General features: G+C 45.3%; 1 protein-coding gene across 1 annotated transcript; it reads left to right on the forward strand.

Annotated features, from left to right (window-relative positions):
• Positions 1–4,472: 4,472 nt before the first annotated feature.
• On the forward strand, positions 4,473–13,195 carry LOC137355967 (probable G-protein coupled receptor 139). Its single transcript, XM_068021669.1, has 4 exons — positions 4,473–4,539; positions 11,356–12,229; positions 12,648–12,764; positions 13,078–13,195. The coding sequence occupies exons 1-4, from the start codon at positions 4,473–4,475 to the stop codon at positions 13,193–13,195; spliced, it is 1,176 nt and encodes a 391-aa protein (XP_067877770.1).
• Positions 13,196–17,666: the final 4,471 nt, after the last annotated feature.

The raw sequence follows: 17,666 nt of genomic DNA on the forward strand, positions 1-17,666 counted from the left end.
AGGTCATACAGCCTCTGATGCTTATTTTGATGCACAATTTGTCAGTTATGTCCTTACATGTCGAGCTAATGTTTTTCCTATAAATTGAACCTGCGTTCCGCTGCACGAGGGACCCACACAGTACCCACCCAACCAGCATTATTTAAAGGGAAAACCATTCCAACGCCCAGGTGAGGTCCTCTTGACTTCCCTTTCTGCTCCAGAGTTAGTGAAAGTTCTGAGTCAATTGCTATTAGAGGAGTTTTACCAACGTTTTGGATTTTGAAGGGAGTGGTGCTGGATCTTGATGAAGAGGTGAGAGGAGTTGGGAGGCCTTTCAAGAGAGAGTCTGCTTCAGTAATGGGGGCTGTAGCTGCAGTAGCTCTTGGGGTGCAGCACGATTTGGAAATGGAGCTGAGGCAGCAGAGAGGGGAGGCAGTTCCAGAGTAAGGAGGAGGGAGAGGAAGAGGAGGAGGCAGGGAGGAGGTATCCCGGTCTGCTTCACTCAAGACCAGCTGTCCATGAGCCAATACTGAGACACCTGTTCCCCGGAGATGTCATCCCAACATCACTTTTGCTCCAATGGTTGATGTGTTTGCTGCTGAGAGCAAGAGACAATGGGGAAGATTGCGGTCCTGTGTGGTTAGTCTTCAGACAGACTCACAATCCGTGCCGTATATGCTTATTGATTTGGGAAAGTCTTGAACCAACTGCTGGGAAGTGTCTCTGAGGATGTCCATGTAGCTCCTGGCGGCCTCCTCCTGGTATTTCTCAATCAAAAAGGCAGCATTGACAGATCCAGTAAGTGAGAGAGTCACTACAGTTAAACTACGAACCTGGTGACCACCTCACTCTTTCCATCTAGGTGTAACAACGAGCTCACCAGGATGGAATGGATCTGCCGACAGAAGGTGGACCTGGAACCTCCGATTCCACATTTGGTCAAGATCCCCAACACGCTGAATGCTTCAGCCCGCACTCTATCACATTCCACCTCGACGAGAGGTTGAATTCTGACCCAGGTTTCTCTACAAAGGTTTGGATGCTGTTTGCACTCATCTGTATGGAGTGCTTATTCAGGCACGTCAGCATTTCAATTATTAGCACCTCATTCTGGTTCTCGCTGTCCGGGGTGGCACAGTGGTTAACACCGCAGCTTCACAGCTGCAACAAGCCAGATTCAGTTCTGGGTACTGCCTGTGCAAAACTTGCAAGTTCTTCCTGTGACCGTGTGGGCTTCTATCCGGTGCTCTGGTTTCCTCCCACAGCCAAAGACTTGCAAGTTGATAGGCAAATTGGCCATTGTAAATTGCTCCTAATGTAGGGGAATGTGGGGATGTGGTAGGGAATATGGGATTAAATGTAGTTTTAGTATAAATGGGTGGTTGTTGGTTAATGCAGACTTGGTGGGCCATTGGGCCTGTTTCAGTGCTGTATCACTGTCTCTAAAAAAGAAATCACCATCTTTCAGGCCAGTGATGTGTTCCAATTGTAATATCCACTTTGGTTGAAAAAAAAACGAAAGTTCAGGGTATTCATTAAATGGTGAGAGATTGGGAAGTGATTCTGTAATTGAACAACATTTGCTAAATAATCCACAGTGTGCTAAGAATTACGCTGACAACCAATTTCAGATTGGCAGTAGGGCTCACAGTGTGGTGCATTTGTGCATATTAATACAAAGGGCCCTGTCCTTTGCAGATAGAAAGAACATATACAAACATTTTGCCTGTTCAGATAAACGAAATAAGTGACAGCCATTCGCTGGTTCATTCCTCAGGGCAATGTCTTGGCCGATCAGAGTCAAGCTGCCTGGTTTAAATTTCAAAGAAAGCTTGGCAATTAACTGTCAGACGCCATAAAATGGTGCATTCTCCATGGAAACTCCACGACCAATCTGAGTCCACTTGCCAACCAATCAGCACTCTTTACTCACACAGTATAAATTTGTTGCATCCCTTAATTAGTATTCTTGCGAGTCGTCCCGAAGAGTGCAAGATGAAAAGCTTCGACAAAATGTCTCTATTTTCAGCAATACTCAAGATTGGGAAGTGTTATTGTCCAAAGAGCCACGGTGTTCTTATTCATGAGTCTTTGAAAGTTAATATTAAGGTGCAGCAAGCAATTAGGAAGATAAATGGTATGTTGGCTTTTATTTTAAGGGGATGCATGCCAGAGTAACAATGCCTTGCTGCAATTGTATAGAGCACTGGGGAGACAGCACATGTTGCATGGTGTGCAGTTTTGGCCACCTCGCCAAAGGAAGAATATATTTACCATACAGGGAGTACAACAAAGGTTCACCAGATTAATCCCTGGGATGGTGGATTGTCCTATGAGGAGAGATTGAGGAGACTGGGCCTGTATTTTCTAGCGTTTGCAAGAATAAGAGAAAAACAACATGTGCTGGACATATTCAACAGGTCTGGCAACATCTGTTGGGAGAGAAGCTGAGTTAACGGTTCAGGTCTGTGACCTTTCATCAGAACTGATAAAGTTTAGAAAACAATTAGGTTTTAAACAAGTGAGGGGGAAGGGGTGCTGGAGGGAACAAAGGGGAAGGCGTCTGATAGGATAGGAGAGATTAAATAACAAAGCTGTCTTGGAGAAAGGCAAAGTGAGTGTTAATGCTTGTTACGAAAGAGAAAGCACTCGTCCAGAGAGAGTTTTAATAGCTGAATTATTAGCATCTCTGACTAGATGAACAGCTGGTACATGGTTAAAAATAAAATATTAAAAAAGGCCAGTCATGCTCTGAAGTTATTGAACTCAATGTTCAGTCCATATGGCTGCACAGTGCCGAATTGAAAGATCAGGTGCTGCTCCTCGAGCTAGCGTTGATGTTCATTGGATCACTGGACAGTGTTGAGATTTAATCTCTCCTGCCTGATCAAACACCTTCCTCTTTTTGCTCTCCCGCAGCCCCTCCCCTTCACTTACTTAAAACCTAATTCTTTTCGAACCTTTGCCAGTTCTTATGAAAGGTCACAGACCTGAAACGTTAACTTTGCTTCTCTCTCCACAGATGCTACCAGACCTGCTGAATATTTCCAGCACATGTTGTTTGTATCTCAGTATTTTGCTTTTATTAGAAGAATGAGACGTGATCTCATCGAAGCAGGCACAATTCTTACAGTCGCCACAGGGTTGATGCGAGGTGGTTGCTTCCCCTTGTTTTGGCATCTAGACCAGGGCACAGTTTCATATTAAAAAGTAGGCCATTTATGACTGTAAAGAGGAGGAATGTTTTCATTCAGACGGTGTTAATCTTTAGAATTCTCAACCCTAGAGGGCGGTGTAGGGTCAATCATTGAGTATATTCAAGACAGAGATCGATCGGTTTCTACATAGTAATGATATTAGGGTGTGGGGAGAATATGGGAAAATGACATGGAGGTAGTAGGTCAAGCACAATACAGATGAATTGCAGGGTATGCTTGAAGGTCCGAATGGCCGACTCCTGCTGCTATTTCCTGTGTTCCCACCGACTGCATTTGTTTGAACTGCTGTATTAATTTCAGAGACTGTATTAGGTTAGGGACTGAATTGGTTTGAGTGACTGTGTTATTTTGGGCGGCTGTATGAGTTTGAGGGAGTGTGTTAGTTCCTGAAACTGTATTTGGTTGAGAGATGGTTAATTTGAGGGACTGAATGAATTTGATGTGTTGTATTAGTTTTACATGCTGTACTAGTTTGAAGGGCTGAATTATTTTAAAGTGTTCATTTGAGGAAAGATGTTAGGTACAGGCAAATATGAAGTTGAGTGACTGTATTAGTTTGATGGGCTGTATTAATTTTAGAATTTGTGTTACTTTGAGGGTCCATATTAGTTTAAGTGGCTTTATTCGTTTAAGGGTCTGTATTAATTTGAGCGTATTTATTAGTTTAATGGACTGTATTAATTTGAGCGACTCTACTATTTTCTAAGGGATTGTAGTTTGAGGGTCTGTATTAGTTTGAGGGTCTGTACTAGTTTGAGTGGCTGTATTAGTTTGAGGATCCATACGTACAATTGCTTTCTTTAATTGTTTCACTGAATTGTCACATTTAAAGTGAGCAGCGACATCCCAGAATACAGTATAGCAGCTCTGAGAGAGCACACTAACACATTAGGAATTTAATTACTGAGTGGTCACAGCAGAGTGAAAGCCATCACTGAATCAATATTAGAAATACAGGTGTGTGTGATGGTGTTTTAAGGAACATCAACATTGTTGGGACAATACCACTTCTAATGAATATGATCAGAACCATCCAGTCTTTGGGTTGTTCGAATTCAATCTCAGCACAAAATATCTTCTCTCACAACAGGGGCTTAAATCATCTGTCGTAATCTGTTTGTGCAAAATGATACATGACCAAATTTGTAACCTCAATACCCCCGTGGAGTTTCTGCAAAGTATAAATTGAAAGCTCTGGGACTGCATTGCCTCAGAGTTTAATAAAGATAGATTGCCTGCAACACCAATGTGACAGGCCACTTCGTACAGAAAATGCATCAACCAATTAACAGTATCCAGAAAATATATTATGTTATCATTGCCATCATCGGTGTTCCTGGTAAGTGACTATACCCATTGAAGTTATGCAAATCTGTGTGTAAACTGGTGTCTGCTTTTGGTCTGTGCCTGATAACATTACATGTTGGTCTACTTGCAACATATACAGACACCTGATCATTGATACCATTTCATTAAGTCAAAGCTCCTGAAATATCTATGCAGCTTTATTACATTGCTTCAACTGAAAATCAGGCTCGGTTTGTTGCTCACAGTAGTGCTGTATTATACATTATTCTATTCACTTGAATATTGTGTGCGGTTGAATAAGACCTCAGCATAAACAAGTTTCGTAGAGAAGGTATTACTGGGTATATTTGTCAATGTAGAATTGTACTGAGTGTGGATCACTAACCGGAGTGGAATACCTGATCCCAGTGATCATGTATTACTGAGAGTATCTGTCACTGTAGAACTGTGCTGAGTGTGGATCACTAACCAGAGTGGCACACCTGATCCCAGTGACCATGTATTATTGCGGGTATCTGTCACTGCACAACTGTACTGCGTCAGGCAAGCGCCCCAACTGCCAAGAATGAGGAAAATAAATTTCGCTACATGAACATTGATTTTTAACCTATTGTTAGTGAAGAAAGAACTTGCTTTGAAAAACAATTGGAGACTTTGGATGGAGAGAAACATTAGCATATCAGCAGACAGTACTTCAAAGGACACAGGGTCTCGTCCCTGCTCGAATTTAATCCACAATGGACTTTTGAATACCAGACGTTGAAGCATTCTAGCTTAACTACTAAAATGGTCGAATACGCAAACAGACGTGGCCAGACCAGTTTAGTCACTTGACTAACTTACTGTTGGAGTTTTTTTGAATATAAACTGGCCATAGGGTTAAAACGCAGAAGGCTGTCAACCCTGGGCTGGAAAAGCCTTCTCTTCTGTCTGTTCTCATCTCCTTATCATCAGCTTCGGAAACCATTGAAGACATATCAACCCCAATAGAGAATATTCTCCGACAGTGAACAAGGTTTAAGAAGAATACAGGGTCTCAACGAAAAGCAGAACTACTTACAAAAGGACGACAGTGAGCTCAAAACACAGTAACAAGAAACTCTTCTGATTGCCTCAAACCTCTGCAATATAATTATTTCCTGCTCTTTTCTGTCCTTATTTGCATATGTGTATTGCGAGTGCATGTTAGCGTGGGCACGTCGTATATCCATAGGCAATGACCGAATTAGAGTGTAAGTAGGTTTCATAAATTTCACTTTTCTTCTTTACATGTATAAAAACCTGGTGTGCTCATGTTTCTTCCTTATAATTGGAAAGCTGTGAACAAGGATTCACCAATGTGCTGGTGGTGGTGGGGGTGGTGGGGGTGGTGGGGAGCTCAAAACACAGGGTGTTTAAAAATCAAACGCTGTTACAGTAAGACCAGATGTGAACAGTGAAATACCCCAAAACACCTTTCTCACACCTGGTCGTTACAACTGAGTGTGGATCACTGACCGGAGTGAAACCCCTGACTGCAGTGGCCATACATTACTGGGAGTATCCGTCAATGTAGTATTGGACTGAATGTGGGTCACGGACTGGAGTGGAAAAAGTCGGATTTACTTTGAAATCATTGTTTCATGTGACTGATCTCTGCACTCCACGGAGCTGCTTCTGTGTTTTGTGAATGCAGTCAGTGATGAAGGGAATGATTTTTGCTGCTGGTTGAAGATGTTGTGTAATAAGTGTATGAAGTGGAATGCACTGATGATACTGAGCTTCCTGTTGAATGGAGCCAATTGAAACAAATATTAACTATTTACGGACAGAAAAACAGCATCACAGCACTGTTACAGCATTCTAAGCCCCTGGATAATGATTTATTTCTACTTTACATATAGTGACTGCAAACACGGTCTGATGATTTTTAATCTCAATCCCCAGTACAGTCCTGAGAATCCGTGGGTCATGGGTGCTGAATTTTGTATCTGCGGTTACACAGGATGAATGTTGGGCTGTTGTTAGTGTTGTATATTGTTGATAGTTTTAAGGTGCTTGGGCGAGTTTTGCATGCTGAACTCCCGGAGTCTGTTCGGGTCTAAATGATAACTTACTAATTGCATTTAGACAACTATTTACACCCTTAAGCATATATTGCAGTCATCTCTCATTATACTTCTTGCTTCTTTCAAGCCTATTACCCATGTGACAATTATATCATCATCACCATTCCAGTGGAGGGGATACTCGCACTGGCTCAAACATTAATCATTCCAGAAGCTTATACAACATTCATGACTATTCCAATGCAGTAATGGATTCAGGTTGGAAAAACCAGTTCTTATCTATGATTCAAATTCTTTAGAAATGCAAACTTGCATTGATTTCTGCCCTGAGCTCAGTGAGGTGTTTCCCTGTGAGGAGAGACGACTGTAACTGCGGAACATACATTTTGAGTTTTCATAATACATAGTTCCGAATGGCTGCAGTAAATAATTCCATTAATAGTCTGCTAATAATGAAATAAATAGTTCACTGCTTCAATAAACAATGCACTTCGATATCTATAATAATATTAATGAGTTAATGAATGTAGTTTATAATCAATTTACAGAGAGTTAGATAAACATTACTGCACAGAAACTGACTGTTCTATTCAACTGGTTTCTGTCTCTCTTTATCCTCCACACAAGCCTTTCCACATCCCAGCCTATGTAACCCTTTCAGCATATCCTTCCATCCCTTTCTCCCTCATGTACCTATTCTAGATCCACCTTGAATGCTAATCACCTCAACTACTTCACGTGGTAACAAGTTCCACATTCTCAACACTCTCTCAGTAAAGTAACCTGTCCTGAGTTCCTTCTTGGATTTATTTATGATTATCCTGTATTGATAAACACCAGGTCTCGAATCCTCACAAGTGGAAATGTCATCTCCATGTATCCTTTCCAACACCTATTTATCATTATAATGCCCTCTATTTGATCACCTCCTGGCCGTCTCTTACATAGATAAAATAGTCGCAGCCATCTCAATCTTCCTTGATAGTTATAATCTTTTATATCTGTTATCATCTTCCTAAAAAAAAATCTCTACTCCTGTGCTTCCTGAGATATGAAGACCAGAAATGTACACAGTACAGTAAAGTTTAGTATGAACAAGGCACTAAATAAGCTTAATATCACCTTTCTGATTGTATTTCTCTTCCTTTAGATATAATACCAGTGCTTTGATTGCATTTTCATGGTCTTGTTAACCTTCAATTCTAATTTAAATCGTTTGTGTATTTGAGCCCCCAGAAGCCTTTGCACTTTGATTACTTTATCAATTATCTGCCCCCGTTCTACTTTAAATCTCTTGGAGATGTTTGATGAATCCTCTCAATTATTTCTTGACAGTTAGTTTCTGCTCTTTCAAATTCCTCTCAGTTCTTCAGTCTCCGAATCCTCACCAACTGCTCCATTCTGCCCCGACTGTCCCACAACACGTGTGCCTTCTTTCCTTCTGAGCTCGGAGCTGCTCTCCAGATGTCCATTGATATTTCTGTTCATGTCACTCCGCCCCTCTCTGCTCCAAAGTCGAGTAAACCTGAACTGTCCTTTAACTCACAGCAGACGGGATCTTTCCTGACCTTCAGCAGTAGGTCATTTCCGGGCCAATTTCCCTCGGCCGTCTCCTGTGTTTACATTCAGAGGGCGCCATTTCGAATTTATTAATTTGAGTCCGTTGCGTTGTTATTTCCACTGGAAATACTCACTCCCTCACTCACTCTGAAACATACAGGTTCTCTTTAGCACATCTTTTTTCTGTAGGACTCTTTCACCCTGAGCTGGAAAAAATCCACCTAATGTAATTTCCACCCCTCCATCACTTCCACACAGTCCATCATTGAATCTTCCCTCCCTCGACTTCTCTATCTCCATTTCAGGGGATTGGCTATCCACCAATATCGATTATAACCTCACCGACTCTCAAAGCTAGCTTGAATAAACTTTCTCCCATCCCATTTCCTGTCGAACTCTATTCCATTCTCCCCTTCTTCTCACCTTCCACTCCAAACCCCTCCACATGCGACACCTCATCCTCTGCCATTTCCACCATGTCCAGCTAAAACCCCCACCAAACATGTCTTCCCATCCACTCCTGTCACCCGCTCCATGCAACACACTGGTTCACACTTCTGTCACCCCCACCATCCAGTTTCCCTCCCTGCCCGGAACATTCCTATACAAGCACAGTACTTGCAACATCTGCCCTTCACCTCCTTCCTTCCAACCGTCCAATGTCTCAAACACTCCATCCCGGTGAAACAGAGATTTTCTTCCGTTCGGCCACACTTAGAATATTGCGTGCAATTCTGGTCGCCGCACTACCAGAAGGACGTGGAGGCTTTGGAGACGGTACAGAAGAGGTTTACCGGGATCTTGCCTGGTCTGGAGGGCATTAGCTATGAGGAGAGTTTGGGTAAACTCGGATTGTTTTCACTGGAACGACGGAGGGGGAGGTGCGACATGATAGAGGTTTTCAAAGTTATAAGCGGCATGGACAGAGTGGATAGTCAGAAGCTTTTTCCCAGGGTGGAAGAGTCAGTTACCAGGGGACATAGGTTTAAGGTGAGAGGGGCAAAGTTTAGAGGGTAGGTGCGAGGCAAGCTCTTGACATGGAGGGTGGTGAGTGCCTGGAACCTGTTGCTGGGGGAGGTGGTGGAAGCAGGTACCATAGAGACGTTTAAGAGGCATCTTGACAACTACATGAATAGGATGGGAATAGAGGGATAGGGACACCGAAAGTGCAGAAGGATTTAGTTTAGGCAGCCGTCAAGATCGGCGCAGGCTTGGAGGGCCGAATGGCCTGTTCCTGTGCTATTCTGTTCTTTGTTCTTTGTTCTTGTGTACTTCTTCCAATATACTTACTTTATTCACTGCCCACCATGCAGTCTCCTGTACCTTGGAAATGACCAAATGCAGATTGATGGATTGTTTTGCTTAACACTTCCTTTAAGTCTGAAAACAGGACCCTGAGCTTCCGATCACATGTCCCTTTAATTCTACTTCCCGCTGTGACCTCTCTATCCTCGGCCTCCTGCACTGTTCCACTTTGAAGCTAACTGAGGAACAGCACTGCATTTTTTTTGATTGACCCCTTTACAACCTGCCAGACTCAACACTGCGATTAAAAGCTTCAGATCATAACCATCGCTATTTTCTCGGATGGCCTGTGCTTGTAATGGATGGTGGCTATGCCAGAGTCACTGAAATGAGGTGTGGGCTGGTGCTTGGGGTGAGGATCCCCTCTCTGTACACGGCCGACTGGCTGGTCCTCATCCTTAGTGCCCACCCAACTTTTTCTGTCACTTTGCTGGGCTGCTGAGGCCTTCTCTTAGCCATGCTTTTCAAGTATTCTTCCCCTTCGTTAATTTGCTGTAACAATTTACTCTTCCTGTGGATCCATCTTCTTTTTTCTTTAATTGTCCCATTCTTCTTGCACCATCAGACCGTTTGTGATTGAATCATTCCTGCCCTCCGCTGACTCACTCACTTTATTCTCTGCTCCCCTACCCGACATTTCTCTGACCCTATCATTGCTTCAAAAATTCCCATCTTGAATACTTTTCAGCTGTGAGGAATGTTTATTGGTTCATCGAGTGAAACGGCAACAACCCCCACCCCCACCCCCGCCCCCTGGAGGAGTTGGGAGGCAGGGTGCGTAAAATCAGTTGGGATATTGTCGTGGTAGAGGGGTGGTGCCGCGCCCAACGCCTACCCACCCTCGCTGGTGGTGCTGCTGCGACTGAAGAGTTGCTGGCCCACTGATTGGCTGGTAAATCTTACAGGTGGGATATCCTGCCTGAGAGCGGCAGAAGCCCGACTTCAGGCAATTAATTGTCTGATCCACGCAAAACACAAGTCGTGGCTTCCAGGGCTCCGCGGAGGCTTTCCATCCGGTGGGTTGGAACACCATGTCCTGGTGAAATTCCTTCAGTTGTCTCTCTGTCTCTCGCCAAGATACTGCCTGTTCAGTGATTTTATCAGATTTAAAGCAGGCGCGGTATTTTGATTTTGCTACAATACTTAGACCTGGATATTAACAGCAGCAGATATGTTGGCAGGTGGGACGGAGTGAGGCCAGGGTTTCAGCATGTTATGCTGTTTGAATGTGTGTCTTTGGGTTCTCCACTTGGAGGTAATCCTGATCGGCAGACTTGGCTTCCAATCACACGATATGGACAGGGGAGCCGGCCGCAGGACAAAGTATATCATAGCCATGATCCCGAGGGGGAATTGTCCAATCAGAGGCTGCTAAATCCCCAACCATTGGGTGTTCTCCTATCCTGAGACATGTTCCCAGTCCGCTGGGGGTGACAAATCTCTGTGGAGTCCAATCCCCGGCACTGGGATGATGGCATGTTGGACGTTGGCTCAACCCTTGGGGTGTCCGATCAATGACCCAATAGTGGGGTGTCGATTCACCCCCCAGATCACTGAGGGATTCCAACCCCGGGAGGGAGGAGGCGATTGTCAATTAGGATTGTCTTTGTGTGGAGGGTAGCGTCTGATGAAAAAACCTGCCCTGCCAATGGTAAACCTGTAAAGCAAATTGAATCAGAGGCTTGACATCTGATTAAAATATTTAACGTGTTGACCACCTCCTGAGTTCGGTTGGTGCTCCCCTCCTGTTCCTCCTCTGCTAAACCTGGCAGTTGGAAGGTTAGAGGTGGTTTGAGCTCATGGTTGAGATTTTTAAGTATTAAACGCTGATCCTATTGCAACCCACTCATTCTTGGTGTTAAAATCGAGCTCTTACTCTCTGCAGAATGTTTGAACAGTAATTTCCAGTCTCTTTTCCCTTCTCTCTCTTACAGTTAATTTACTTGCGATTGTGATCCTGTACCGGGGAAAGTGCGGACTCTCCACCTGGACCACTCGTTACCTGGTGGCCATGGCAAGGGCGGATCTACTGGTTATTATCACTGAGATCATACTGTGGCGAATCAGTTATTACTTTTTCCCGGGATCTTTCCTGAACATCACTCCTGTGTGTAGTGTTATCTATGTCCTGCTTCGTGTAGGTAGGGACTGTTCTGTCTGGTTCACCGTCACCTTCTCCTTTGATCGATTTGTGGCCATTTGTTGCCAGAAGCTGAAAACTAAATATTGCACCGAGAAAACTGCGGCTGTGGTTCTAGCAACAACCTGCATTTTGCTCTGTTTAAAAAACATCCCTTTCTATTTTCCAATTAAACCTGTAGAGATAATTGACAATGTACCATGGTTCTGTACTGCAAAGCCAAGCTACTATACTGATCCCGGATGGGTGAGTTTTGACTGGTTTGATACAGTTTTAATCCCATTGCTCCCATTCACTTTAATTCTGTTGCTCAACACTCTAACAGTCCGGCACATTTTAGTGGCGAGTCGAGTCCGTAAGGGACTGAGGGGTCAGAGCAAGGGAGAGTTACGCAGTGACCCAGAGATGGAGAACAGAAGGAAGTCTGTGATTTTACTCTTCACCATATCCGGCAGCTTCATACTTCTGTGGTTGATGTATGTTATATATTACTCAATTTGTAATATTGCAGGGACATTTCTTGAGGATTACACTGATCCTTTCTATATCTTTGGACAAGTCGGATTGATGCTGCAGGTTCTAAGTTGCTGCACAAACACATTTATCTATGGGGCAACTCAGTCCAAGTTCAGAGAGCAGGTCAAAAACGCAGTGAAATATCCAGTTACGTCAGTTATTCAATTAATTAATAAATGGAGCAACTGAAACCAGCCCTGATGAGGGTACCAGTATTTCCCTCTATGAATGTACAGGAGCCGACAGCTCCGCTGCCTCAGCTTGGTGTCTGCTCGGATGGAGGAGGCCTTGTCCCTACTTAGTCCCCATGTTAGCTGAAAACAGTTCTGTCTCCTCAGCTTCTGTCAGTCTCTCCCTTAAAATCTGCTGTCATCACACCTCTCCTCAATAAAACACACCTTAACCCCTCTGTCCATGAAATCATCCTACCTCCAATCTTTCTTTCCACTCTAAAGTCCTTTCAGGTATTGCCAGCTCACTAATCCATGCTTATCTTTCCTGGATACCAATATTCGAATCTCTCCAATGAAATTTCGCCCTGCCGCACTCGCAAAATTGTTCTTATTTTAGTGCAAAGGAGTCTGCAAAGGGGTCCGGGGTTGCGGGAGCTCTGGAAGGGATCCAGGGTACCGGGGGCTCTGCAAGGGATATGGGATCCCTGTGCTCTGCAAGGGGGCTAAGTGTTGGGTTGCTGTGTAGTGGGGGGGGGGGGTGGGGGTTCAGTATAGATTAGTAAACTGCAGTGTCATGGATCTATGTGCTCACACTGTTGGAAAGGGATGGGGGGAAGTGGGGAAACATCATCACGATTGGGATATGAGGACCATCTCCGTTGACAGAATTTGCACGTCCTCATGTGCCAAGGCAGGCAGTTGGATGGGTTGAGTAACAGTGAAGGAGGCAAGAAGCAAACAGATAACGTCGCAATTCGAGCCATTCACAGAGTGAAATAAAATCTCATATTAATGCCTCAACTCTGTCACGTCCTTTTCATTTCAAGTGCCTTGCAAGTGGCTGCAATGCTTCTCGTGATCAGAGTAGATCATATGTTAATGAGGGCTGTCGTCACATTGGCATCGCCTGAGGGGAGAAGGCAGAGGTCAGCAGCTTACAATTAAGGTAGAACAAAGAACAAAGAACAAAGATAATTACAGCACAGGAACAGGCCCTTCGGCCCTCCAAGCCTGCGCCGATCCAGATCCTCTCTCTAAACATGTCGCCTATTTTGTAAGGTTCTGTATCTCTTTTCTTCCTGCCCATTCATGTATCTGTCCAGATACATCTTAAAAGAATCCATCGTGCCCGCATCTACCACCTCCGCTGGCAATGCGTTCCAGGTGCCCACCACCCTCTGCGTAAAGAACTTTCCACGCATATCCCCCCTAAACTTTTCCCCTTTCACTTTGAACTCGTGTCCTCTCGTAATTGAAACCCCCACTCTGGGAAAAAGCCTCTTGCTATCCATCCTGTCTATACCTCTCATGATTTTGTACACCTCAATCAGGTCCCCCCTCAACCTCCGTCTTTCTAATGAAAATAATCCTAATCTACTCAACCTCTCTTCATAGCTAGCGCCCTCCATACCAGGCAACATCCTGGTGAACCTCCTCTGCACCCTCTCCAAAGCATCCACATCCTTTTGATAATGTGGCGACCAGAACTGTACGCAGTATTCCAAATGTGGCCGAACCAAAGTCCTATACAACTGTAACATGACCTGCCAACTCTTGTACTCAATGCCCCGTCCGATGAAGGAAAGCATGCCGTATGCCTTCTTGACCACTCTATTTACCTGCGCTGCCACCTTCAGGGAACAGTGGACCTGAACACCCAAATCTCTCTGGACATCAATTTTCCCCAGGACTTTTCCATTTACTGTATAGTTCACTCTTGAATTGGATCTTCCAAAATGCATCACCTCGCATTTGCCCTGATTGAACTCCATCTGCCATTTCTCTGCCCAACTCTCCAATCTATCTATATTCTGCTGTATTCTCTGACAGTCCCCTTCACTATCTGCTACTCCACCAATCTTAGTGTCGTCTGCAAACTTGCTAATCAGTCCACCTATACTTTCCTCCAAATCATTAATGTATATCACAAACAACAGTGGTCCCAGCACGGATCCCTGTGGAACACCACTGGTCACACGTCTCCATTTTGAGAATGCCAAATGCCACAGAGCTTTATGACAATGAATCCAAATGATTTGAACAAAGACTCTTTGAATTGTTTTACACAAAACATATAAAATTCATCCATGAGAGCCAAAGTGTGGCTATGTGCAGGTGCTGCTGCACAGTGCGATCCCAGCGGCAGCAGCTGAACTGGAGACAGGCTGCTGATCAGGATGACTCTTGGCCTGCGATGACAATGGTGGGCGTCCTTTGGCTGCCTGAGGCCTGGAAGGCCCGAGGTCCCCGGGGGTGTTCTGGACTGGTGCACCGGTTCTCCTCAGGTATCTTGGCAGCTGGAGCTGGGCTGACTGGTTCAGGGGCTTAAGACTCAGTCTCCACACTCGGAACGTCCTGAGGGGTGCCCCCAGAAATGGATGTCAGCCTCTCCTGCACACTTTTAAGGCTGTCGAGCCTCACTGATCTCCAGAGAAGGACCAGGAGCTACAGAAGCCTCTCGGCTCCTGTTCCTTCACTCACCTTGCCACTGCTGCATTGAACTCATGGCCAACGTGAGGGTGCGCAGGTCTGCATGCAGCAGTGGGAGCTGGTTCTCCATGATGGTCGTCAACTTCGGATTAAGGAAGCCATGCGCCCATCGGCCTGAGACACGGGCCTGTTCTATAGACTGTTCCATCGTCCGCTCATGGCTGTGCATGAGCTCTGGCATCATCACCAGATGTTGCTATACCTCTCTCTGGAACCACAGGATGTGATGTCAACACCAGAGACTTATCATCACCCTGGGCTTATCATTCTCCTGGCCAACCCACAGTCCTCCAACTGTCAGAGCCCTTGTCTGTCTTAGGTTCAACCAGCTGCTCGGGCGCATGTGTATGATACTCTCACCAGCTTGTGACTGTGATTTTAATCCCAAGCAGTACCCATCGAGATGAAAGTATCTGCGCTGGTGGAGGGTAAAAGCAAGTCATGGGACGGTACTTTCTCTAAGTAGTCATCCTCCTCAGAGGTGGACGCCTGTCCCTCTGTGTTTTTTTTTTTTTTTTCGTTCATGGAATGTGGGCATCGCTGGCTAGGCCAGCATTTATTGTCCATCACTAATTTCCCTTGAACTGAGTGACTCGTTAGGCCAGTTCAGAAGGCATTTAAGAGTCAACCATATTGCTGTGGCAGCCAGAGTCACATGTAAGCCAGACCAGGTAAGGATGGCAGATTTCCTTCCCTCGAGGTCATTAGTGAACCGGATGGGTTTTTACACCAATTGACAATGGTCACCATTGTACTAGCTATTACTGTAATCCCATATTTATTAATTGGATTCAAATTTCACCATCATATCCCCAGAGGACTAGCCTGGACCTCTGGATTACTAGTCCAGTGACATTACCACTATGCCACCACCTCCCCATGTAGTGGGCCCATGAGAATGGCTACCTGCATGAGAGAATGCTAACATATGTGAGTGAGGCTGTACAGATCTCCTGATGCCAACCAATCCTTATGTGAGTCTCCAAAATTGATGCACGTACCCATGGGAGACAATACTCACTCTCTTGCACAGATACTCCAATCTTCCCGTCTGTTATTGCGCTGCAGTCCTGCGTGCCCGCCATCTCTAAAGCCTCTACTTCAGTGGAGGTGAGTGGACATAGATCTGGGAGTCCTCCCCCTGTCCAGACCGCCATCTTATCCTGCAAGAGGAAGGATAGAGATGGTTGAGAATGGCAGAGAAATCAACATGACAGTTCTGCTCATTTCAGCCCCTAATCCCTTACTGGGAAACCTGATTTCACTCACACTGACACTTGGTGTCAGGGGATTTTAGTGGGCTGAACTATGAAGGAAGGTGGTCTGTGACCAAGAGACAGCCATGCATCTCAGGAAGAGACAAAACTCCAGGCAGTCAATCAACGCTGTAGCGCTGCTACCCTCCCCATTTCGCGCAACCTCCCGTGTAGACACATGCAAAGCACAGAAAGGCAATTGGAATGGAGCTCTCACCTTGGCAGAACGCAGGAAGTGATTGACCCTCTTCCTGCACTGGATCCAGTTGCACTGGGTGACCCCACGGCTGCTAATTTCCTCTGTAATCTCCACCCAGGCTTGCTTGGACAGGCGGGAGGACCTCTTCTTGCCATCGTGGGGAAGGGATCCTCGCGCCTTTCCCGTGCAACCTGGTGTAGAATCTGCATGGTGTTATCACTGAACCGTGGGCCCATCCTATGTCTTTGTTCTGACACTGTCTTCTGCTATCCACGGTGAGGGCACAGGAACCAGTCGGACAAAATTGTAGGCTGCACCAAGCTGACAATGAATCCAAGGTAGGCGTGAATGCAGGGGTGACAGGCCTTTAAATATGGAGCCAACACCTGCTCCAGATTCATCTGAGGCAGTAATTAATGTCTTGCCTCCCACCCCCGTCATATGATTGGTGGGGCGGGGGAACTCGTGCCTCCTCTGCGAAAGGCAGCTGCCCATTGCGTGATTGCCGTGGGGCTGGCACCAATATGACGGACAGAAACGATGCCCTTTTCCAGGCCACCATCGGTCCCGCTACAGACTCGTTATATTCAGACAAAAGCATCCCCAAAGGAATATAGACAGGTTAATTGAGTGGGAAAACATTTGTCAGATAGAGTCCAATGTGGGAAAATGTGAGTTTGTCAACTTTCGAGGGAAGGATAGAAAAGCGGAATATCATTTAAATGGAGAGAAATTGCAGAATTCTGCGTGGCAGAAGGATCTGGGGTCTTTGTGCATCATAACAAGTTATCAGGCAGGCAAAGCAAGTAATCAGGAAGGGAAATTGAATGTTGTCCTTTATGGTAAAGGAATGGACTATAAAAGTAGGGAAGTCTTGCTGAACTGCACAGGGCATTGGTGAGACTGCACGTGGAGTACTGTGTACAGTTTTGGTCTCTTTCCTGAATGAGGAATATACTTGCATTGGAAGCAGTTCAGAGAAGGCTCACTAGGCTGACGGAGCTAAATAGAGAGGGATGGTCTGCAATTCTTCATTTTAGAGATATAGCAATGAAACAGGCCCTTCGGCCCACCGAGTCTATGCCGACCAAGAGCAACCCATTTTATACTAACCCTGCAGCAATCCCATATTCCCTTCCACCCACCTGCACGAGGGGCAATTTACAATGGCCAATTTACCTATCACCTGCAAGTCTTTGGCGGTGGGAGAAAACCGGAGCACCCAGCGAAAACCAAGGCAGTCACAGGGTGAACTTGCAAACTCCACACAGGCAGTACCCAGAATTGAACCCGGGTCCCTGGAGTTGCGAGGCTGCAGTGCTAGCCACTGTGCCACTGTGCCATCCATTCTTCTGGCAACTAGTTGAAAAATATATTAAGTTATGGCAGGACAGCTCAGCTCCGTCGACTGTGCCTTCTGTGGTATGTTGGAAGCCACGGATGCTTCACGTGGCCTGGATAAACACATCTG

Source organism: Heterodontus francisci, chromosome 44, assembly GCF_036365525.1.
Source record: "Heterodontus francisci isolate sHetFra1 chromosome 44, sHetFra1.hap1, whole genome shotgun sequence".
NCBI lineage: Eukaryota > Metazoa > Chordata > Chondrichthyes > Heterodontiformes > Heterodontidae > Heterodontus > Heterodontus francisci.